Source organism: Bos indicus x Bos taurus, chromosome 7 (genome assembly GCF_003369695.1).
Source record: "Bos indicus x Bos taurus breed Angus x Brahman F1 hybrid chromosome 7, Bos_hybrid_MaternalHap_v2.0, whole genome shotgun sequence".
NCBI classification, from domain to species: domain Eukaryota; kingdom Metazoa; phylum Chordata; class Mammalia; order Artiodactyla; family Bovidae; genus Bos; species Bos indicus x Bos taurus.
Window position 1 is genome coordinate 103,919,815 of NC_040082.1, and position 24,880 is coordinate 103,944,694.

The 24,880-nt window shown below is 45.4% G+C and overlaps 1 protein-coding gene and 1 non-coding gene across 2 annotated transcripts; one reads left to right on the top strand and one right to left on the bottom strand.

Annotated features, from left to right (window-relative positions):
* Positions 1 to 412: 412 nt before the first annotated feature.
* CALR3 (calreticulin 3) lies at positions 413 to 24,859 on the bottom strand. The gene is made up of 9 exons (XM_027548109.1): positions 24,670 to 24,859; positions 24,354 to 24,455; positions 18,531 to 18,734; positions 10,493 to 10,587; positions 7,474 to 7,662; positions 6,288 to 6,395; positions 6,077 to 6,205; positions 5,141 to 5,233; positions 413 to 904 (listed from the first exon to the last, which is right to left on the bottom strand). The coding sequence occupies exons 1-9, from the start codon at positions 24,758 to 24,760 to the stop codon at positions 761 to 763; spliced, it is 1,155 nt and encodes a 384-aa protein (XP_027403910.1). The 5' UTR covers positions 24,761 to 24,859; the 3' UTR covers positions 413 to 760.
* On the top strand, positions 14,004 to 14,076 carry TRNAR-CCU. Its single transcript has one exon. It is a non-coding gene; the product is annotated as a tRNA-Arg (tRNA).
* Positions 24,860 to 24,880: the final 21 nt, after the last annotated feature.

Genomic DNA, 24,880 nt, shown 5'->3' on the forward strand with positions numbered 1-24,880 from the left:
CATAGAAGTGGGCCACAGAGTGGGGGGAAAAGCGTCACCTTCTTTATGGAATGTTAAACGTCTATACACAAGGCCTGGGTTCTCTGGAATAACCAGCATGCAAGGGAGGCATGCAAAACCTTTCCAGACCAAGGGTGCTGCATAAAGATTCCATACTGGAAAAGTTTCCCACGTTATTAGGATCTTCCCAACCCAGGGATCAAACCCAGGTCTCCCGCACTGCAGGGGGATTCTTTACCAGCTGAGCCACAGGGGAAGTCCAAGAATAATGGAGTGGATAGCCTACCCCTTCTCCAGCAGATCTTCCCAACCCAGGAATCAAACCGGGGTCTCCTGTACCAACTGAGCTATCAGGGAAGCCCCAGTAATTTACAACCCAAAGCAATAAAGCATCATTTCTCCTTTCTCAAAGTAAGATTTACTACCTTTTTTTAATAAAACATTTGAGGGGGATTAAGAAGAGGATGTGGTGTTTTGGGCCAGAGTCTCACTGGCCTCGGGCTTCCTCCAGCACTTGGGTTTGTCCAGAGGAAATGTTTCTGGGTACCAGGATTGGGGGAGGTTGGAACAAGGGGGACCTGTGGGGAGGGGAGGGGAGGGGAGGGGAGGGGAGAGGAGACTGCTCAGGGAGAACCATACCCACCCCACTGAGAAAAATAGGAACATTTTTCAAAGAAAACTAGACAAATGACACTTTTAAAGGTAGAATAAAGTAAAGAAACAAGGTTTTACCAGTCATCTTTATCTGGGGTGGGGATGACTAAAACTCGTTCCTTCTGTGGAATCCTTTGAAGCTATTTTCTCGCCCCCTGAACCTGCCCATCAACATGTCGTCCTCATCTTCCTCCTGGGCCTTCTTCACTTCTTCCTTGGCCTGTATGGCATCCATCTCCTTTTCTGGGCCCTGGGGAAAAAAACAAAGAACCCGGTGGCCGGGGATTAGGCTTTCTGAGGGCTGACTGGGTGTCAGCATACAGCCTGCCTCTGCCTCCTGGAAGCCTCCACACCAGCTGGGGTCTGAAAAAGAAGACCCCCCTAGGATATTCAAGTCCTCATTCCTGGAACCTGGAAATGTAACCTTAAATGGAGTAGGAGAGCGCTTCCCAGGTGGCGCCAGTGGTCAAGAGCCCACCCGCCAATCCAGCATATGAAAGAGATGTGGGTTTGATCCCTGGATGGGGAAGATCCCCTGGAGGAGGGCATGGCAACTCACTCCAGTATTCTTGCCTGGAGAATCCCATGGACAGAGGAACCTGGTGGGCTACGGTCCACAGGGTTGAAAAGAGTTGGACACAATTGAAACGATTTAGCACGCACACACACTATGTAGGGGGAAAGAGCTTTCCAGATGTGATTAAATTAAGCATGCTGAGATAAGGAAATTCTACTGGCTTACCAGGTGGGCCCTAAATTCTATCACAGTGTTCTCATAGGAGAGGGGCAGAGGGAGATTTGACACAGAGACAGAAGAGGAGATGGCCATGTGAAGATGGAAGCAAAGATTGGAAGGATGTGGCCACAAACCAAGGAGCAACAGGATCCTTCAGAAGCTGCAAGAAATGAAATAAGGGTTCTCCCCTAGAAGCTGTGGAGGGAGCAAAGCCCTGCTGATGCCCTGATTTCAGCCCACTGATACTGATTTTGGACTTTTGGCCTCCAGAATTTGGGAGAATACATTTGCCATGGACCTTTTTGTTTTTGACCAGCTTCATGGCATGAGGGATCTTTGTTCCTTGACCAGGGATCAAACTCAACCCCCCTTACAGTGGAAGCTCAGAGTCTTAACCACTGGACCGCCAGGGAAGTTCCCATCTGTGATGTTTTAAGCCAGCGAGTTTGTGGTGATATTGTTATGGCAGCCCCAGGAAACAAATACCCTCTCCTTCTTCCATTCCCAGAGCACCTGGGTCTGTCTTTCAACCAGCTGACCAGTAAGGGAGAAATGAGAAGAGGCCTCAGAGCCTAAATGAGAAAATCCAAACTTTGGTAATTAAAAGAAAGTCCAGGACTGAGTGCAGATACGTCAAAGAGGTTCCCGAAGTCATTGCCGAAAAGAGTTTAGTAAGCCTTTGCGGCAGAAATCAGATTCAAGAAGAAGTGGCTCATAAGAAAAATCCCTTAGTGATAACCACCTTTCATCAGTGAAGGGGAAGTTTCCCCCCGAAATGCCATGAAATGGTCAAAGTTTAAGCACCCACTTTGCAGCTGGTCCCAGGGTGATGGACATGACATCTGACGTGTGGGGCTCTGCTGACCCAGGGATGGATGGATGGCCCTTCCAAGGGGACTGAGTCTTAGAGTCAATGCCTGAAAGAACTCCTTTCATATGCAAGCTACATCCAGAGCTCACATCCCTAACCACCTCCACTACTGGGCTTTTTATATTCAGGGCTGATATCTCATCTGAATTATCCCATTGCCAGGTGCTAGAGAACTAGCGCCCCAGGGCCCACAGAAATTCTTAAAACTAGCCAATCCTAAGCCTGTTTATCCTGCTTCATCTACTCCTTCCTGCAGAGACCAAACCAAAGTTTTTTGCTCACATCTTCCACCCTTTCCCTCTGCCTCCTGACCAAACCTGGTGCTTCCCCATATGGCCGTGTGGCCTGGCGTGGCCCCTCCTCTCAGGATCTGTTAGTAAAACAAACTATCTTTTTTTGATGGTGCCCACTTCCTGGTCTGGGAGTCTTGCCATACCTGATTAACAACAAAACTTACATCTTAACACACAGGTATTACATCTTAACACACAGGTATTACATCTTAACACACAGGTATTTCGGACTTCCCCGGTGGTGAAGACTCTGGATTGCCAGTGCAGGGGGGCTGGGTTTGATCCCTGGTTGGGGAAATAAGATTCCTCATGCCATGCAGTGGGGCCAAAAGATTTTTTTTTTTTTAATTTAAGAACACAGGTATTTCACAAATGAGGATATCCAAATGGCCACAAAAGCCATGAAACAGTGCCCACGTCCATTCCTCATCCAAGAAATACACACAAAACTAGAGCGAGATACCCCACACACACCTATAGAAACCCACTCTCCCCAGTGCTGGGGAGACTGGAGGAAGCGCAGAACAGTGCGGCCCCTCGGGAAACAGTCTGGCAGTTTCTCATAGAGTTAAAGACACATCATGCAGCTCAGCAAACCCCATCCTGGATTTTAACCAAAAGAAATAAAAGCGCTTATCTACACACACACACAAAAACTATATACGAAATTGTTCACAGCTTTGATCATACTGTGAAAAACTGGAAACAACCCAAATGTCCATTAGCTGGTGAGCAAATAAACTTCTCAGTGAGATGGAGAAACAAGGTACTGATGAAACCCCAGCAACATGGAGAAATCTTGGAGACACTGCACTTGGTGTGGAAAGCAGACTCAGAAAGACTCCATGCCTCCAGTGGTTAAGACTCCATGCTCCCAGTGCAGAGGGCACAGGTTCAATCCCTGGTCAGGGAACGAAGATTCCACGTGCCACACAGTGAGGTCAAAAAAGAAAAAGACAAAAAAAGAAGACCCTATACTACATGATTCGATTTATATGACATTCTGGAAAAGGCAAAACTATAGGGGCATAAAAACAAGGACTTATTGTACAGCACAGGGAACAACTATATTCAACATCTTGTAATAACCTATAAGGAAAAAAGAATCTGAAAAAGAATACACACACACACACACACACATATATATATATAGAGAGAGAGAGCACCTTGCTGTATACCTGAAACTAACACATTGTAAATAAATTATACTTAAAAAAAAATCCAATAGGGACAGATATCAGATCATCAGTAGTTGCTGGCGTAGGGGAGGGCTTGGCTACAAGGAGACTTCTGGGGGTGGTGAAATTGTTCTGGGCTTCCCAGGTGGCACAGTGGTAAAGAATCCACCTGCCAATCCAGAAGATCCAAGAAAATCAGGCTCGATCCCTGGGTTGAGAAGATCCCAGGAAAAGGAAATGGCAACCCACTCCAGTATTCTTACCTGGGAAATCCCACAGATAGTAGAGACTGGGGCTACAGTCCATGGGGTTGCAAAGAGTCAGACACGACTGAACACACACACACGAAATTGTTCTACATCTTGATTTTTAGTGGTGTTTTCATAACTGTATGTGTTTGTCAGAATTCATGGAACTGTACATTTCATGGCACGTAAGTCAGCCTTCAATAAATCCGACTCATCAGCAATTGACAGTAACGCCTAGCATGGCCGAAGATTTGCATTCCCTCCTGCATGGAAATTCTCATCTGTGCAGAAGGGAATGTAAATAGGATGACACGCTGGAAACCGTTTGCGTATGAACTGGTGACTGCTCTGTCTACTCCTGGGCATGTGGCCACTGAAAGACAGGTACGGGAGTGATGGTACAGGAATGACGGGAACCAGCTTATCCCTGAGGCCACAAGCTGGAAGTCTCCCAAAGCTGTATCCACAGAGAACAGATGCATAGCTTCTAGAATATTCACAAAGGAAAGACAAGCTACTGCTCTATGGGAAAATACAAATGAGCCTCACAACATGGCCTGAATAAATAATGGGTAGCTACATTGATACAAATTTCAAAAGGAGGTCAAATCCATCTGTGGTGATGGAATAGTGGAACGGCCATTCCTTTGGGGATGAGTGCCGGCTGGGAGGGGACATGAGGAGGCTCCTAGAGCTCTGGTGACATTCTATATCTTGATCTGGGTGGGGTGTTTATTATAGAAAAAGTGAAGCACCTTTTTCTATATGTGAGACTCAAGTATGGAAATAAATGAATAACAAAAGCAAAGTTCATCATGTTCATGGGCTTCCCTGGTGGTCCAGTGGTTAAGAATCCACCTGCCAATGCAGGGGACACAGGTTCAATCCCTGTTCCGGGAAGATCCCACATGCCGCGGGGCAAATAAGCCCGCGTGCCTCAGCTACTGAGCATGCGCTCTAGAACCTGTGCTCTGCAACAAGAGAAGCCACTGCAATGAGGAACCTTTGCACTGCAATGAAGAGTAGCCTCCACCAACCAAAAGTAGAGAAAACAAACGTCCGACAGTGAAGACCCAGCACAGCCAAATACACACATAAATAAATAAAGGGCTGTCTTCTTTAAAAAAAAAAAAAAAAAAGGTTCATTGTATTCATCGTACCTTGGTTTCACCCCAGGTGGCCTTGCCAAAATTCTCAGCATACTCTTCGTCATCTGTGATCAGGAAGTTGTCAAAGATGGTTCCGGATCTCACCTGTGGATGAAAATAAGTCCTTTGATACTGGTGTGGAAAATGAAACTTTCCACAAAGTAAAAACTGCTGTGATTTATTCAGTACTGTCACAGAGATTAGCTGTCGACATTAGCACGTGCTGAAACCCTTTTCTGGAATGTCAGTTCCCTCCAGAGCACTGGTCCTCAAACTTGGCTGTGTATGGGGACCACTGAGAACATTGACAAGACCGCTGATGCCTGGTCTCACTCCCAGGGATGCTGGTTTAGCAGGTCTGGGGCATGACCCGACACAGAGGCTTTGACGGTCTCCCCAGGGACTCAAGCATCCAGTGATGTTTGAGAACCGTGATTGAGACCCTGCCTGGGCAAAGTGTGAGCCATGGATGGGCAGCATCAACATCACTAGGGATTCAGGATCTCAGGTTCCACCCTGGACCCACTACATCAGAACCTGCAATCTTATCCTAAAGCTGATAGGCACCACAAGGTCAGCTCCAGGCAGATTTCCAGGGGGTGTGGGGGGCAGACAAGAAGTGTCCAGCGGACAGGAAGGATGTCCGTTTTACCTAGGGCTGTAAGTTTTGGGTCTGGGTAAGGGTGCCAGGTGCACGACAGGAGCAGGAATTCAGGGTGAAGTTCAGAGTTACTAAACCAGAGCAAGTTTAAAACCCGGCGACTTGCACATCCCTCGCAGACCAGTGACTAAGAAGCCACCTGCCAACGCAGGGGACACGGGCTTGACCGCTGGTCCTGGAAGATTCCATACACCTCAGGGCAACTAAGCCCCTGCACCACAACTACTGAACCACACATGGCAACAGAGACCCAGTGCAGAAAACAACAAAAAGACAAAATGAGCGACCTGCCAAAGCTCCAGTCCAACGGCACCAATGTTCTCAAATTCTGAGAGATCGTATTCGGTCAAATAGCTGTTTTTCATCTTCTGATGGAGCCAAACATCTTTGTCTATGCCCTCAGGTTTCAGGCCATCCTGCAACAACAAACCATATGTGCTGGTCCCTGGGGACAAGGGTGGGGAGGGGACTGGCAGGAAGATGGTGCCATATACGCACCTGGTATGGAGGCTTCTGGAGCATGGCCGCCTGCCAGTCCCCGTCCAGTTCGCCCTTCCAGTCACTCGGCTTGCTGGCGCTGGCATCCAGAAAATGCTTCTCCCAGTCCTTCAAATGCGTGCAGGGGGAAAAAGTTAGATTCTCAGCTTTGAGAAAGGAAATCTGCCGAGAGGCAGAGGCAGGCCTGTGACCCCGGGTGCCCTTTTCTCCTCCTCAACTTGATGGTGGAAGGGCTGAGTGCTGGGGTTCCTAACTTCACCAGGGGTTTCGACCACAGCCTGCAGTTTGAGGTCCTTTTGGTTAGACAGCATCACCAACTCAGTGGAAATGAATCTGAGCAAACTCCGGAAGGTAGTGGAGGACAGAGAAGCCTGGCGTGTTGCAGTCCATGGGGTCGCAAAGAGGGGGGACAAGACTTATTGACTGAACAACAAGAGGAAACTAATACGCAGCTGTTACAGTCATGGATGCTTGGCTGCTGGTTACAAGCATGATGCTCAAAAATGCTATGTTCAAATGCAGAATGAAAAGAAAATCATTTTTATAAAGGTTGCTGAGGCATTTTCTTTTTTTTGGAAAAAGACATTGGTTTGGAACTTCTCTGGTGATCCAGTGGTTAAGACTCCATGCTCCCATTGCAGGGGCCACAGTTTGATCCCTGGTCAGGGAACTAAGATCCCACATGCCGCAACTAAGGCCTGGCACAGGTGCAAGCATGCTCAGTCGTGTCCGACTCCCTGCAACCCCACTGACTGCGGCCCACCAGGCTCCTCTGTCCATGGGATTGTTCAGGCAACAATACTGGAGTGGGTTGCCACGCTCCCCTCCAGGGGATCTTCCCAACCCAGGGATCGAACTCAAGTCTCTTGCAGTGGCCAGCGGATTATTCTTTACCACTTGAGGCACCTGGGAAACCCAAGACCTGGTGCAGCCAAATAAATAAAGATTTTTAAAATATCGGTTAAGAAAACAAACCCTTCTTGCTTTCATCTCAAATACTTCTAACTCCTTCACAATACCGTGCAGTATGCAGCTGTGTGGCTGGTCTCAGCACATGCACTCTAGGGAGGGCTCCTTGTTTGACTGTTAGCACCATCACTACCAGCCAGGCAGCACTTGCACGGCACCTGGGCACTCACAATCTACGCTTTACACCTTCTAGCAGCTGTGTGGGAAGAATCCACACCTGGGATTTGTCCTTGGCAGCCTGGTCCCAGCCCTCAGCCTCTGCTGATGCCTTCTCCATTTTCTTCAGTGACGTTAACTGCCAGTCATACTCGATGCTTCCGGATTCAATCGACTGACCATCAATTTTCACTTCGTAAGTGAGGTCTGGTCTTAAAACCAGAGTGTAGAGGTGTGTAAAGCTATCAACCTGCGTGTTTTGTGGGGAGAAGAAGAAAAGAATGAGACCCTCGATGTTTCCTAACACTCTCCTGATGAGTTGTCCAACAACTGAAGCTTGGCTGGGGCAGGCCTGGTTTCTTTCTTGGGCATGGTTAAAAGCCCAGACTGGACATAAGGAAAGCATTTAACATTCAATAAAGGAGGTCTGGAGACTTCCCTGGTGGTCCAGTGGTTAAGAATCCACCTTGCAACGCTGGGGATGAGGGTTGATCCCTGGTCGGGGAACTACACGAGAGGGAGCGACAAAGCCCATGTGGGGCACAGCTACTGATCCCGGGTACCACAACTGGAGATCCGTGTGCCGCAATGAAAGATCCCAAGGATGCAACTAAGACCAATGCAGTCAAATAAATATATTTTTTTAAAAAACAAAAAAACTCTGTGCTTCCACTGCAGGGGGCATGGGTTCAATCCCTGCTTGGGGAACTAAGATCCCTTCAAGCCACACAGTGCGGCCAAAAATAAATAAAATAAAGGACGATTGGAAGGTGGGTGGGAGGGTGCCTAGGGAAGCTGGGGGTTCCCAGGACATGCCTGTCACCAGCAGAGGAGACCCCAGCACCATACCCCGGCAGCATCAGTGTCACTGGGGGTACAGGGGCGATGCTCATTCCCAGGTCAGCCCTGATCTGCTGCGTTGGAACTCAGCGGACCCTCTGGTCACTTTCACAGGCCCTCCGGGGTCTCTGATACCACTCAGGTTTGAGAACCACCACCCGGCATAAAGGCCCTGCCAGGAGGAGTCTCTCCCTGCTAAAAGCCAAATCCAAACACTTTCAGGGGCTTCCCTAGTGGCTCAGTGGTAAAGAATCCGCCTGCCAATGCTGGAGAAATGGGTTCAGTCCCTGGTCCAGGAAGATCCCACATGCTGTGGAACAACTAAGCCCGTACGCCACAACTATTGAGCCTGTGCTCTAGAGCCCGGGAGCTGCAGCTACTGAGCTTAAGTACCGCAACTATGAAGCCCATGCGCTCCAGAACTTGTGCTCTACAACGAGAGAAGCCACTGCAACGAGAAGCCCGTGAACCCCAACGAGAGAGTAGCCCCCACTGGCCGCACCTAGAGAAAAGCCCACCCAGCGATGAAGACCCCGCATGGACAAGAGTAAATAAATACAATTAAAAAATTTTTTTTCAGTATCACTCTGATCTGCCATACTGTGTGGCCGATAACTCTATCCAGAATCAGCACTACAGTCTATTCTGTGTCCCCCTCAACCCTTGTAGTCCGCTCTGACAGCTGAATGCATGATTCTTCCAATGCTCTCCCCCTGCTCTCTGCCTGCCTCTGTCTCCACTCACCTTTCTTAGCTTAGAGTTTGAGCTGGCTGGCAATGCAGGAGACCTGGGTTTGAACCCTGGTCAGGAAGATCCCTTGGAGAAGGGCATGGCAGCCCACTCCAGTATTGTTGCCTAGAGAATCCCAAGGACAGAGGAGCTTGGCGGGCTGCAGTGCACAGGGTTGCAGAGAGTGGGCATGACTGAGCACGCATTCACGTATGCTCCCTCTCCTTGCTGTCAATCATCTTGCAACACACTGGCCTCCTGCCCAGATTCCCAGAGGCTATGGGTGCTAGGGATTCCTCAGGGGCCAAGTCCCTACTTCCTGGTGCTTACCTTCAAAGTGGGGGCTGCACACTGGGGAGGCTACTTCTTCTTCCTAGGCCCAGACACCAGGGACTTAATGCAAGCTGCCTCTTTGGAGGAGCCCGGCTCAGGATCATTGAGTATAAACAGGCCCTAGGACCTAAAGGGTCATTTTCACAGGATCCTCTGGGTAAAAACGTCAAGGATGTATGCATTCATTTTAGAAATATTCCCATTTTAAAATGTTTTGGGGGCCTTCCCTGGTGGTCCAATGGCTGAGACCCTTTGCTCCCAAAGCAGGGGGCCTGGGTTCAATCTCTGGTCAGGGGACTAGATCCCACATGCTGCAACTAAGACCCAGTTCAGCCAAACAAATAAATATTTAGAAAAAAAATTGTTTTGGTATTTGGAAGATGAATTCCTCCAGAATGATTTTTCATCCTGAATACTTCATTCCTTAATGATGATGGATGTGCATTCGTGCTAAGTCGCTCAGTCTGTCCAACTCTTTGGGACCCCATGGACTGTAGCCCTCCAGGCTCCTCTGTCCATGGGATTCTCCAGGCAAGAATACTGAAGTGGGTTGCCAGGCCCTCCTCCAGAGGATCTTCCCGACCCAGGAATCGAACCTGAGTCTCTTGCATCTCCTGCACTGGCAGGTGAGTTCTTTACCACTAGCGCCATCTGAGAAGCCCAATGATGATGGAGGCTGAAATGCCACCATTCTGCTATAACCATTATGAAGCAAATTATAAATGGGTGTCACAGCTCAGGGTGAGATGTAAGTGTGCCCTTCTGGTGGGAGGGGAGTTTGGGGGAGAATGGATACACACACACACACACACACACACACACACACACATATGGCTGAATCTCTTTGCTGTCCACCAGAAATTATCACAACATTGTTAATCATTGTTAAACTATATCCCAACATAAGATAAAAAGTTTAAAAAAACTGTAAATTTAAAATAAAATAATTTTTCATCAAAAAAAAAAAAAAACCCAAAAGACTTCAGAACCCAATCCAATCCAAGTTGTGGACAAGTGTCTCTAATGGGCCTGCTAAACTGGAAAGTGGGGACAGGAGAGACAAGGCTCACCCCCATGGTTCCCTTAAATATTTTAAGGTCAAAACTATTTTCTACAAACTTCCATTATCATCTTTTCAAGAGTTAACACGATCACCAATTTAATAGGAAAGCATTTACCTTACACCTGATTGATTTCTTGTTTGCATGATACTGATTCTTGAAATGTAAAATAACATGAACTGTCTTGATGTCAAATCCACAAATATCAGGTCCTACAAACAAACAAACAAAAATTAACCGCTCTCAAATTCCTTCCGTAATACATCACCAAAGCAATATCCCCACCGTTCTCCTGAAACAGTACACAAGACACAGGGAGCATACATGTCTGGGAATAATTAGATGCCCCAGGGAGATTTTTTAAATGGACGGCAACATTCAGTTCAGGTCATGGTCACCGCAGCCACTTTGAACTCAAGGGTAAGCCAGCAGGTGAGGAAGAAAAGGAAGGTCTAACAACACTCTGGTAAGCGTCCCCGCCACATGCAGTCTGAACTTCAGACCCTCCCTCGGAAGCTCTGATCAGGGCTCCTGTACCCACAGGAGGGCTCCAGAGCTGGACTGACTGGCTCTGATCCCAGCCACCTTCCATGTTGAGACGTATTTGCAAATAACATATTTGCCTCTCCCGCCTCAGTGTCCCAGTCTCTAAAATGGGGGTGTTAATCTTGACTTCACAAAGCTAATTCAAGGGGCTAATGTATGTAAAGCTTTTAGTATGGCAATGCTCAATATTTGTTATTATTGTCATGCTCCAAGAAAATATACACATATATAGATATTCTTTCTTAATAATATCCCCACATCAGAAGCAAAAGAGACGTTAGGATCAGTATGTAGATTCTGCCAAATGGTGAAGTCTGTAAGAAGTTCTATTTAATGATTTGGGGATTTCCCTGGTGGTCAAGTGGTTAACACTTTGCCTTTCAATGCAGGAAGTGCTGGTTCCATCCCTGATCAGGCCAAAAAACATGGCCAAAAAACAAAGAAATGTAAAATGGAAACAATATTGTAACAAATTCAATAAAGGCTTTAAAAGTGGTCCACATTAAAAAAAAACCTTAAAACAAACACAACAAAGTTAATGATTTTTAAATTGGTATGAGATCAAGTTTCAGTCACCAAGGAAATGGAATTCTGTAGGATACTCTATGGAGAAGACAATGGCACCCCACTCCAGTACTCTGGCCTGGAAAATCCCATGGACGGAGGAGCCTGGTAGGCTTCAGTCCATGGGGTTGCTAGGAGTCGGACACAACTGAGCGACTTCACTTTCCCTTTTCACTTTCATGCATTGGAGAAGGAAATAGCAACCCACTCCAGTGTTCTTGCCTGGAGAATCCCAGGGACGGGGGAGCCTGGTGGGCTGCCATCTCTGGGGTCGCACAGAGCAGGACACAACTGAAGCGACTTAGCAGCAGCAGCAGCAGCAGGATACTCTATTCCTTGCTCAAAGACTAGGAAGTTCTGAATATTCTAAGCAAGGTTTACAGGAGGGATCTAGAAAATCTGTCAAGCCTTCTGAGAATGTCTGGAATTACCCAGCTGTGCCTTCATTGACTTGAAGCCGTAGGAATGCATGAGAGTGTCCGCGTGTCTTTCTGTCTCAAATAGAACTCCATTACATCCACAGACCCAAACCTGTACCTACCCCCATGAAAAAACTCTGTAAACACAGCAGATGACTGCGATTTCTTCTAGAATCTGTAGAGATGAACCTCCAGATTAAATAAGAGATAACTAGGCTGCACATAATTACTTAAAGAATATTAACAATTTGTCAGAGTACATGCGACGTTGAACTTAGAAATAGCATCCTGCTGCTGCTGCTGCTGCTAAGTCGCTTCAGTCGTGTCCGACTCTGTGCGACCCCATAGACGGCAGCCCACTAGGCTCCCCCGTCCCTGGGATTCTCCAGGCAAGAACACTGGAGTGGGTTGCCATTTCCTTCTCCAATGTATGAAAGTGAAAGGTGAAAGTGAAGTCGCTCAGTCGTGTCCGACTCTTAGAGACCCCATGGACTTCAGCCTATCAGGCTCCTGTGCCCATGGGATTTTCCAGGCAAGAGTACTGGAGTGGGTTGCCATTGCCTTCTCCGAGAAATAGCATCCTACAGGAGGACAAAAAACACCACATCTATCTCCCAGTGGAGTTCCCTGAAGATGTGTGGTTTATGAAATTTCTTTTTTTTTGTTATTGCTGGAAAAGAGTTTAATTTTTTAAAAAAACAAAAGCTATGTGAACTATTTGTATGAAAGTCTATTACCTTGGATAACCTCACATATGCAGATGACACCACCCTTATGGCAGAAAGCTAAGAACTAAAGAGCCTCTTGATGAAAGTGAAAGAGGAGAGTGAAAAAGTTGGCTTAAAGCTCAACATTCACAAAACTAAGATCATGGCATCCAGTCCCATCACATCATGGGAAATAGATGGGGAAACAGTGGAAACAGTGTCAGACTTTATTTTTTTGGGCTCCAAAATCACTGCAGATGGTGATTGCAGCCATGAAATTAGAAGACACTTACTCTTTGGCAGGAAAGTTATGACCAACCTCGACAGCATATTAAAAAGCAGAGACATTACTTTGTCAACAAATGTCTGTCTAGTCAAGGTTATGGTTTTTCCAGTGGTCATGTATGGATGTGAGAGTTGGACTATAAAGAAAGCTGAGCACCAAAAAGAATTGATGCTTTTGAACTGTGGTGTTGGAGAAGACTCTTGAGAGTCTCTTGGACTGCAAGGAGATCCAACCAGTGCATCCTAAAGGAGATCAGTCCTGGGTGTTCATTAGAAGGACTGATGCTGAAGCTGAAACTCCACTACTTTGGCCACCTGATGCGAAGAGCTGACTCATTTGAAAGACCCTGGTGCTGGGAAGGATTGAGGGCAAGAGGAGAAGGGGACGACAGAGGATGAGATGGTTGGATGGCATCACTGACTCAATGGACATGGATTTGGGTGGACTCCGGGAGTTGGTGATGGACAGGGAGGCCTGATGTTCTGCGGTTATAGGTGAAATTGCTTAGTCGTGTCCGACTCTTTGTGACCCCATGGACTGTAGCCCACCAGGCTCCTCCATCCATGGAATTTTCCAGGCAAGAGTACTGGTGTGGGTTCCCATTTCCTTCTCCCATGCTGCGGTTCATGGGGTCGAAAAGAGTCGGACATGACTGAGTGACTGAATTGAACTGAACTATTACCTTGGAATTGGAACATGAAATTTATTTTTCCCTCGAAATTGGTCAGAAATTTCTTCTAAGTACCTGCACGTTTTTACTATTAAATTCAGCTTCAGAATGTGCCTAGATCTGACCAGAAAAATCTGGACTTTTTCCATTAACAGCAATCATAAAATAATTATGCAGGAGTGGATTTTTGTGAAAAATGGAAGCATATGGGCTCTGAAGTGGGGCTGACCTGACTTTTGGGCAAGTATTTTAATCTTTCTGAGCCTCAGTTTCCTTATTTGCAAAATGGGGGCCACATTACCCATTTCTAGCATCTTAAACATAATCTAAGATCACATAGTTAAGGCCCCTGGAAGGGCCCAGTGAAACATACTCCTCTCTTCCTCTTCAACACCTGCAAGCTGCTCTCAAACCAAAAACTGCAGCTAAGGGGATTTCCCTGGTGGTCCAGTGGCTAGGACTCCGCACTCCTAATGCGGGGGGCCTGGGTTCAATCCCTGGTCAGGGAACTAGACCCTACATGCCAACTAAGACCAGATGTAGGCAAATACATAAATAAATTTTTTTTTTTTAAAAAAACTGCAGCTAAGAAATTGCAGGAAGTGTTTTAAGACTGACACAATGGATTTGAGTGAAATGTAACTGATTTTGAGTTAAAAACAAAGTTTTCTGTATTAACAGAAAACTTTAAATATCTTCTTTACTCCAAAATATGCTGCTTTGCAATTTACATGTAGCAGACATGTTGAGTGTATTTAAAGGTAGTATTAGGTAGATATTTGCAGTTATTTTGTTTACCAAATCCAACTAAATCAAATATTTATGAAATCATCTTTAATTCAACAGGTGGTAATATTTTTTTGCCAGATATCTCTGCTATCCTGTCTTGAGGGAATAATTACATAACCCAAATTGAGCCACTTAAAATTGTTTCTTAATCTAAAGAAAGACCTTTTTCATTCCAGATTTTAAATTCAAGAGTAAATGTGAGACATGGCAGGGGTTTTGGAGCCCAAAAAAGTGAAGTCTCTCACTGTTTCCACTGTTTCCCCATCTATTTGCCATGAAGTGATGGGATCAGATGCCATGATCTTAGTGTTCTGAATGTTGAGCTTTAAGCCAACTTTTTCACTCTCCTCTTTCATTTTCAGCAAGAGGCTCTTTAGTTCTTCTCAGCTTTCTGCTGTAAGGGTGGTGTCATCTGCATATCTGAGGTTATTGATATTCCTCCGGGCAATCTTGATTCCAGCTTGTGCTTCATCCATCCCAGCATTTCTCATGATATATTCTGCGTATAAGTTAAATAAGCAAGGTGACAATATACAGCCTTGATGTACTCCTTTCCCTATTTGGAACCAGTCTGTTGTTCCAAGTCCAGCTCTAACTGTTGCTTCCTGACCTGCATACAGGTTTCTCAAGAGGCAGGTAACGTGGTCTGGTATTCCTTTCTCTTTGAGAATTTTCCACAGTTTGTGGTGATCCACCCAGTCAAAGGCTTTGGCATAGTCAATAAAGCAGAAATAGATGTTTTTCTGGAACTCTCTTGGTTTTTTGATGATCCTACGGATGTTGGCAATTTGATCTCTGGTTCCTCTGCCTTTTCTAAATCCAGCTTGAATGTCTGGAAGCTCACGGTTCATATACTGTTGAAGCCTGGCTTGGAGAATTTTGAGCATTATTTTACTAGCATGTAAGATGAGTACATTTGTGCGGTAGTTTGAGCATTCTTTGGCATTGCCTTTCTTTGGGAGTGGAATGAAAACAGACCTTTTCCAGTCCTGTGGCCACTGCTGCTGCTGCTGCTGCTGCGTCACTTCAGTCGTGTCTGACTCTGTGTGACCCCATAGACGGCAGCCCACCAGGCTCCCCCGTCCCTGGGAATCTCCAGGCAAGAACACTGGAGTGGGTTGCCATTTCCTTCTCCAGTGCATGAAAGTGAAAAGTAAAAGTGAAGTCGCTCCAGAGTTTTCCAAATTTGCTGGCATATTGAATGCAGCACTTTCACAGCATCATCTTTTAGGATTTGAAATAGCTCAACTGGAATTCCATCACCCACACTAGCTTGACTTGACTTCACATTCCAGGATGTCTGGCTCTAGGTGAGTGATCACACCATCGTGATTATCTGGGTCGTGAAGATCTTTTTTGTACAGTTCTTCTGTGTGTTCTTGCCACCTCTTCTTAATATCTTCTGCCTCCATTAGTTCCCTACCATTTCTGTCCTTTATTGAGCCCATCTTTGCATGAAATGTTCCTTTGGTATCTTTAATTTTCTTGAAGAGATCTCTAGTCTTTCCCATTCTATTGTTCTCCTCTATTTCTTTGCATTGATCACTTCGGAAGGCTTTCTTATCTCTCCTTGCTATTCTTTGGAACTCTGCATTCAAATGAGCATATCTTTCCTTTTCTCCTTTGCTTTTCGCTTCTCTTTTCACAGCTATTTGTAAGGCCATTGTTTCTCTTCTCCTTATGCAATTCCCACAGTGCATACGTTGGTTTGTTTGATGGTGTCCTATAGGTCCCTTAGGCTCTGCTTGCTTTCCTTCAGACTTGTTTCTTTCTGCTTCTCAGCCTTAATCATTTCCACTAACCTGTCTTCAAGTTCTTGGATCCTTTCTTCTATATGCTCAAACCTGCCTTTAACTCTTCTAGTGAACTTTTCATGTCCGTTGTACTTTCTAACTCCAGAATTTGATTTTGGGTTCTTGTTAAGTTTACCATATCCTTGGCTTTCTTTCTTTCTTCTTCTATTTTTTTTTCGCCTTTTTCCTATCTCCTTACTGTATTTCCATTTTCTCATATTTTTGACTTTCACTACATCTTCATTTAGTTCTTTGAGAGTCATTCAGACAGATATTTAAGTCTAACAGGTCTGTCATTAGGTCTTTTTACCAGGGACAGTTCATATTGATTTTTTTTTTTTCATTTGAGTGGGCCATACTTTCTGGCTTCTTTGTATACTTTGTGATTATTTGCTAAACACTGGACATTTGAGGCTAATGTTAACTCTGGAAATTGGATTCTCCTCCTTCTGTAGGCTTTGCTTTGTTGTTTTTGGTTTTTTGCTTGATTTGTTGAAGGCTCACTCTGTACCAAGGGTCAGCCTGGGACATAAATAGGGTTTTCTCAGGCTTTTTTCTGAGTGTTTTCCTGGGTATGTGCAGTCACTTTTTAGTTTCCCTTGCATATGCATTTGTCGTTTTAATGTCCTAATCTTTAACGCCTAGTTTCCTAAAGGGGGAAAGGTGAAAAATGAAGAGTGGGAGGGGAGGGTTCTAGCCCTTTTAGTCCCCTGAGATTCATTTCAGGGGGAAGAGGAGAGGCTTACAACAATGTATGGAGATGTAACAACAATGGCTGGCCATCTGTTTTTCTGTGCCTCTACCATCAGAAGCAGGAATCAGCCATTGGACCTCAGATCTTTGTTATTTGGAGGACAGGATCCTTTTTGCCTACCCTGGTCCCAGTAAAAGCTGCTCCAGGAACAGGGTGCACAGCTGTCTGTCAGCCATGTGGCTTAGAGGTGGGAGATGGGTAGGTACTACCAGGCAAAGAACTGAAATTCACCGCCGGTGACCTCCCCAGTCTTCTGCTGGGAGGTGCAATACTTCCACTGACTGCAGAGTTCCGTAATAGTTACATCAGAAAGATTCTGCCAGTGCAACTGTTGTCTAGGTGGGGAGACAGATTCCTGGTGCTTCCTTTCCCCCCATCTTCCCAGAATCCTCATTCTTAAAGGTTTTTGAATCCACACACTTCAGTTATGTCTGGTTCCTATAGCCAAATGTGGTCCCTTCCCAATTCCAGCACAGATGTTAATTACTCCTGGTGTTATGAGACATTTAATGTATTCTAGCAGTCACCACAGAGAAGGCAATGGCACCCCACTCCAGTACTCTGCCTGGAAAATCCCATGGACTGAGGAGCCTGGTAGGCTGCAGTCCATGGGATCGCTGAAAGTCGACACGACTGAGCGATTTCCCTTTCACTTTTCACTTTCATGTATTGGAGAAGGAAATGGCAACCTACTCCAGTGTTCCCTTGAGAATCCCAGGGATGGGGGAGCCTGGTGGGCTGCCGTCTATGGGATCACACAGAGTCAGACACGACTGAAGCAACTTAGCAGTAGCAGCAGCAGCAATCAACAAGCTTTTTATGTAAGGAGCCAGACAGTAAATAGTTCTGGTTTTGTGAACTACATATTCTCTGTCATGACCATTCAATTCTGCCACTGCTGCTTGAAAGCCACCATAGACAAGATGTGAATGAACAGAGTGAGGCTGCATTCCAATTAAGACTTCACTTGTGGACACGGAAATCTGAGTGTCTATTATTTTTATGGATCAAAAGTACTGTCCTTTTTTTAATCATTCAAAAATGTTAAAAACCTAGGAGTTCCTTGGGGACCTAGTGGTTAGGATTCTGGGCTTTCACTGCCGTGGCCAAGGTTCAGTCCCCGGTTGGGGAACTGAGACCCTGCAAGCCATGCAGTGTAGCCAAAAAAAGAGTTAAAAACCCATCCTTAGTTCACCAGCCATAATACACACAGGCTTTGGGCTGACATGGCCCATGGTCAAGGTATACATTCCTGAGGCATTCAAAATACCTGGGCTATATAAATGTTGGATAAATAAATTTCTCCCCAGAACAATAGAATGGTACAGTTGCCTTTCTGCTATATTAATTAAATCTGTGTGGGGGCATGCTAAGGTGCTTGTCATGTCCGACTCTTTGTGATCCCAAGAACTGTAGCCCGTCAGGCTCCTCTGTCCATGGAATTCTCCAGGCAAGAATACTGGAGTGGGTTGCCATGCCCTTCTCCAAATTAATTAGGTTTAACAGCACTAAAAACCTTTAGTTAGATTTTCTCAACACAACTTGAGCAAAGTCAATCTAAGGATCCTATAAGTGGAAAGGTTTTCAAAAATCACCAGAAATGGTTGTCAGTACTATCGAAACTCACCAAACATAATATAGTACTGGGACTTCCCATTCAGGTTCTTCTGATCCACGTCTGCAGGGAACAGCTTAATGTAGCCCCCTCCGCAGTCCATCTTCTGCTCATGTTTCACTGTGTACTGAATGATCAGAGTCTTCCCCTTATTGCTAAATGGTTTGAACCGTGCAGAGATGGCATAGAATCGGCTATTTTGCGTGGTTTGCAGACCTTTAAATAAAAAGTACTCATGAAGGAATAGGAATGACACCACTCAGCAAGACAGGAATTAAATGGCTATCCTCCCCTACCTAATAAACCTCCCAACCATTTATGTTGATCCTGAACCTATAGCACATCTGTACAATAATATGCAACGGGCGTGTCACTAACAGGCTCTCTGCTGCCACCGAACTTCTATCTCACATACCCATGTGTGTGTTTTTGTATTTAATATACCAGTTAGGTCTTAAGTTATAAAAACGCTTCAGTTCTAACTGACAGATATGCAGTCTAATTACAAATAAAAGATTCATTTTGCTTCCCTTCATTTTCCAAGGGGTGGGAATATACAAGGAAGCTTTGTAGCAACTGGGTTAAAAAATGGAGCATTCTGGGACTTCTCTGGTGGTCTAGTGGTTAAGAAACTGCCAGCCAGGGCAGGGGAAATGGGTGTGACCCCTGATCCAGGAAGATTCCTCATGCCGTGGAGCAACCAAGCCTGTGTACCACAACTACTAAAGACCGTGTGCTCCAGGGCCCACGCGCTGCTGGAAGAGAAGCCAGCGCCACGAGAAGCCTGCGCGCCACGACCAGAGTAGCCCCCACTCACCACAACTGGAGAGAGCCTGCGCACAGCAACGAAGGCCCAGTGCGGTCGAAACTAACTAATCTTCTAAAAAATGAAATAGTGCCATCTGCAGCAACACGGATGGACCTTAGACTTACTTACTAAGTGAAGTAAGTCTGACAGAGAAGAAGAGATGTCCTATGACAGCCCTTATATATGGAATCCATATTTAAAAAAAAATCATGCAAATGAATTTACAAAACAGAGACTCACAGGCTTAAGAGAATGAATTTATGGCTGCTGGGGGTAAGGATATGGGGAAGGGATAGTTAGGGAGTTTGGGATGGACATGCAGACACTGCTACATTTAAAACGGATAACCAACAAGGACCTACTGTAGAGCACAGGGAACTCTGCTCACTGCTCGGTGGCAGCCTGGATGGGAGGGGAGTCTGGGGAAAAACAGATACTTGGGTATGTATGGCCAGTCCCTTCGTTACATTGTTTGTTAATTGGCTATATCCCAATACAAAATACAAAGTTGAATAAATAAATACATGGAGCAGTCTACTTCTTTACCTTAATTCTCATCATAAAACAGCTACTTTAGAGACACAATAGCTAAAGGAGAACAGAGTGCGGATCTGGGAAAAAAAAAAGGTGCTTCACCACGTGGGGTGAGTTGGTTCGAGGTGTCACCTGTATAGCGGCTCTTTTTATGAGGACAACCATCCTTTTGTTGTGTGAATCATCTTATACAAGCCTAGTCATTTACTTCAAGACCAAACTCCCTTTTCAGCTGCCACATGGCCCTGAACCAACTCCTTACCTTTTACTGGGCTATAAGACAAACCTGACCACAAGGACCTACTGTAGTAGCACAGGGAACCACACTCAATATTTTGTAATAACCTATAAAGGAAAAGAACCTGAAATATATATATATATATAAAACTGAAGCACTGTGCTGTACACCTGAGACTAACATGATATTATAAATCAACTATCAACTGTACTTAAAACAAGAAAGACAAACGTGAAAACAGCCAGTCTTCTTATAACCTACCCTTCTGTGCAACATAATCCTGTCCCCATAATTGCCTCTGCTGAGAGCCATCATTAATGAACCTGGCATTCTACATCAGTATGTCTAAGCCTGAATTCACCATTGACTTCCCACTCCCACACCTACTTCTCTCTTCTCCATTCTTTCCCCCCTCAACCTCTCTCAGGTGATCTGCAGTCCCTCCCGCTACCATCCAGGCAATTCTAAGGCCATCTGGTTATAGCAAACACCCTCTTCCAACAATACAAGAGATGATTCTACACATGGACATCACTAGATGGTCAATACCAGAATCAGATTGATTATATTCTTTGCAGCCGAAGATGGAGAAGTTCTATGTAGTCAGCAAAAATAAGAACAGAATCTGACTATGGGTCAGATCATGAACTCCTTATTGCCAAATTCAGACTTAAATTGAAGAAAGTAGGGAAAACCACTAGACCATTCGGGTATGACCTAAATCAAATCCCTTACAATCATACGGTGGAAGTGGCAAATAGATTCAAGGGGTTAGATGTGACTGACAGAGTGCCTGAAGAACTATGAACAGAGGTTAGTGACATTGTACAGGAGGCAAGTTCAGTTGGTAAAGAATCCATCTGCAATGCAGGATACTTCGGTTTGATTCCTGGGTTGGGAAGATCTGCTGGAGAAGGGAAAGGCTACCCACTCCAGTATTCTGGCCTGGAGAATTCCATGGACTGTATAGTCCATGGGGTCACAAAGAGTTGGACACGACTGAGCGACTTTCACTTTCAGAGATCTCTTCAAGAAAATTAGAGATACCAAGGAACATTTCATGCAAAGATGGGCACAAAAAAGGACAAAAATAGTATGGACCTAACAGAAGCAGAAGATATTAAGAAGAGGTGGCAAGAACAGACAGAATTATACAAAAAAGATCTTCACAACCCAGATAATCATGGTATGATCACTCACCTAGAGCCAGACATCCAGGAATGTCAAGTCAAGTGGGCTTTAGGAAGCATCACTATAAACAAAGCTAGTGTAGGTGATGGAATTCCAGTTGAGCTATTTCAAATCCTAAAAGATGATGCTGTGAAAGTGCTGCACTCAATATGCCAGCAAATTTGGAAAACTCAGCAGTGGCCACAGGACTGGAAAAGGTCAGTTTTCATTCCAATCCCAAAGAAAGGCAATGCCAAAGAATGTTCAAACTACCGCACAATTGCACTCATCTCACACGCTAGTAAAGTAAAGTAATGCTCAAAATTCTCCAAGCCAGGCTTCAGCAATACGTGAACCGTGAATTTCCACATGTTCAAGCTGGATTTAGAAAAGGCAGAGGAACCAGAGATCAAATTGCCAACATCCTCTGGATCATCGAAAAAGCAAGAGAGTTCCAGAAAAACATCTACTTCTGATTCATTGACTAAGCCAAAGACTTTGACTGGGTGGATCATGATAAACTGTGGAAAATTCTGAAAGAGATGGGAATACCAGACCACCTCCTGAGAGGTGCCTGCCTCCTGAGAAATCTGTATGCATGTCAAGAAGCAACAGTTAGAATCGGACATGGAACAACAGAGTGGTTCCAAATTGGGAAAGGAGTATGTCAAGGCTGTATATTGTCACCCTGCTTATTTAACTTATATGCAGAGTACATCATGAGAAATGCTGGGCTGGATGAAGCACAAGCTGGAATCAAGATTGCCGGGAGAAATACCAATAACCTCAGATATGCAGATGACACCACCCTTATGGCAGAAAGCTAAGAAGAACTAAAGAGCCTCTTGATGAAAGTGAAAGAGGAGAGTGAAAAAGTTGGCTTAAAGCTCAACTTCAGAAAACTAAGATCATGGCATCTGGTCCCATCACTTCATGGTAAATAGATGGGGAAACAGTGGAAACAGTGTCAGACTTTATTTTTTGGGCTCCAAAATCACTGCAGATGGTGACTGCAACCAAGAAATTAAAAGACGCTTACTCTTTGGAAGAAAAGTTGTGACCAACCTAGACAGCATATTAAAAAGCAGAGATGTTACTTTGCCAACAAAGGCCCATCTAGTCAAGGCTATAGTTTTTCCATTAGTCACATATGGATGTGAGAGTTGGAATACAAAGAAAGCTGAGCACCAAAGAATAGATGCTTTTGAGCTGTGGTGTTGGAGAAGACTTTTGAAAGTCCCTTGGACTGCAAGGAGATCCAACCAGTCCATCCTAAAGGAGATCAGTCCTGACTGTTTACTGGAAGGACTGATTTGAAGCTGAAACTCCAATACTTTGGCCACCTGATGTGAAAAACTGACTCATTTTAAAAGATTCTGATGCTGGGAAAGATTGGGGGCAGGAGGAGAAGAGGACAACAGAGAATGAGATGGCTGGATGGCATCACTGACTTGATGGACATGAGTTTGAGCAAGCTCCAGGAATTGGTGATGGACAGGGAAGCCTGGAGTCCATGGGGTCGCAAGGAGGTGGACACGACTGAGCCACTGAACTGAACTGAAGGCCATCTGACTCACCCCACTCCTCAGCCATCACCATCACCTCTCAGCACCTCGCTTCTCTGTCTAGTTTAATTCTGTGGATCTTTCCATCCATGACTTCTATGTCATGATCCTGGGAGACCACAATGAGGGGTGGAATTAACCAGTATACTCAGTGTCTTGCCTGTATCTGCTCTCAGTAGACACATGCTGGAGTGAATGAAATGCAGAGTCTAGAGCCTCAGCATTCCAGGTTGGAGGAAGGAAAAATATTATGGTGGAAAAAAAACAAATGACAACTCTGCTCCTTAGACAAGCTTCATAGAACTTGTCATTTTCAACTCCATTTTTTCCATTACAGCCTGACAATTTGGAGCACCATGTATCTATGAAACAATACAAGTACATTCCAAAACCAGAGGTTGCCGGGTTTTAGGGCAACATTGCTGTAACAGGGCCAAGATGGAAGATGAATGGAAGGTGAACGGAAGGTGGTAAAGAGGGGAACTTTTCATCTAAATCAGGGGTTGGTAAACTTTTTTCTGTTAAAGCCAGGGAATAAACATTTTACACTTTTGAGAGTCTGAACTACTCAATTCTGCCTTGAGAATTGTAGTCCGAAAGCAGTCACAGACTGTATGCAAATAAGTGAGCCTGGCTGTGTTCCACTAACCCTTTATTTACAGACTGTGAAATTTCAGACACTGCATGGAACGCTTCGTATAACTTTAACGCATCACAAAATACTATTTCCCTTTCTTTTTCCTCCAACAACTAAACAATGAAGAGGGGACTCCCTGGTGGTCCAATGGTTAAGAATTGGCCTTGTAATGCAGGAGACAGAGGTTAAGCTCTGTTCTGGAAACTAAGATCCCACATACCGCACAGCAACTAAGCCAGGATGACACAGCTAGAGAGCTCGTGCATGGCAAGAAAAAGATCTCCTCGCCATGGAACGGAAGCTCCCGCATGCTGTGACTAAGCCCTGAGGTGGATTAAAAAGAAAATTTAGAAATCTAACTGGGTGTATAAAAAAACAGGCAGTAGTTTGTCTACTTTTAATTATTAGGAATGAGAAGCCAAAACGGAGGTTATTCTTGGTACCAGAAGGCTACTGACTTGGGGCCGGGTGGGGGTGGGGGACTTGTCTCTGGGGGTGGAAGTGGGGCCTGAAAGTTCCTACCTTGATCTGGGTGTGCAGTCATATACTATATTCATTCTATCGGACCCCCTAAGATCCATCCACTTGACAGCATATAACTTTTACCTTAATTTTTTTTTTAACTTGAAAATAAAAATGAGAAGTATCTTCTAATCTTTTTCCTTCTGGAGCGTAAGGCCCTCGGGTCTCCAAACCCATCTGACTAGTGCTTGTAAAGAGGCATCATCCTGGTCTCTTCTAAAGAGAGAAAAGACAAAACAACCCTACCCAGGTCTGTTTCCCGAATTGTGAAATGGGTTTTGGGGTGTGCCACACCTACCTTGAAAGGTTTCTATGAGGCGTTTAATATTCATTTAATTAATTTCACGTTTCCTACACTAACCTTTGTCTTTCTCTTTATGACCATAAAAATTCCCGGACGAAAGTCTAAAATGCCCAAATTGTGAGTCATTAGTGGAATGCACCCATCGGTTCCGCCAGCGCTCTGTAGGGGGTAAATAACACAGGTTAGGGCTGAAAACTGTTAATGTGTGCCGTAGGGAGAATGATGGGGACGCTCGAGGCTTCGAGGCTTCAGGGTTTTGATACCACCGATCCTTCGTCTAAAGGCCGGGCCAAATGGCAACTCAGGCCATCCGATGGGCAAACGGGGTATGCGGGAGCTTACACCCCCGCCACCATCGGCGTCGCCCCTTCACCTCCATCTAGAAATTCCTCTTGGAAGTAGACGGTGGCCAGTGCCACCCGCAGCACACAGATTGCCCAGAGCGGGACGCGAGCCGCTGCCATGGACCGTGCGGCACCACTTCTTCTCGTAACTGCCCCTTGGCGCGTCCAGCGGTCTCCGCGGCCCGCCAGGCCAGTCCCGGAACTACAGCTCCCGTCACGCCTCTCGATTATGACCCGAGA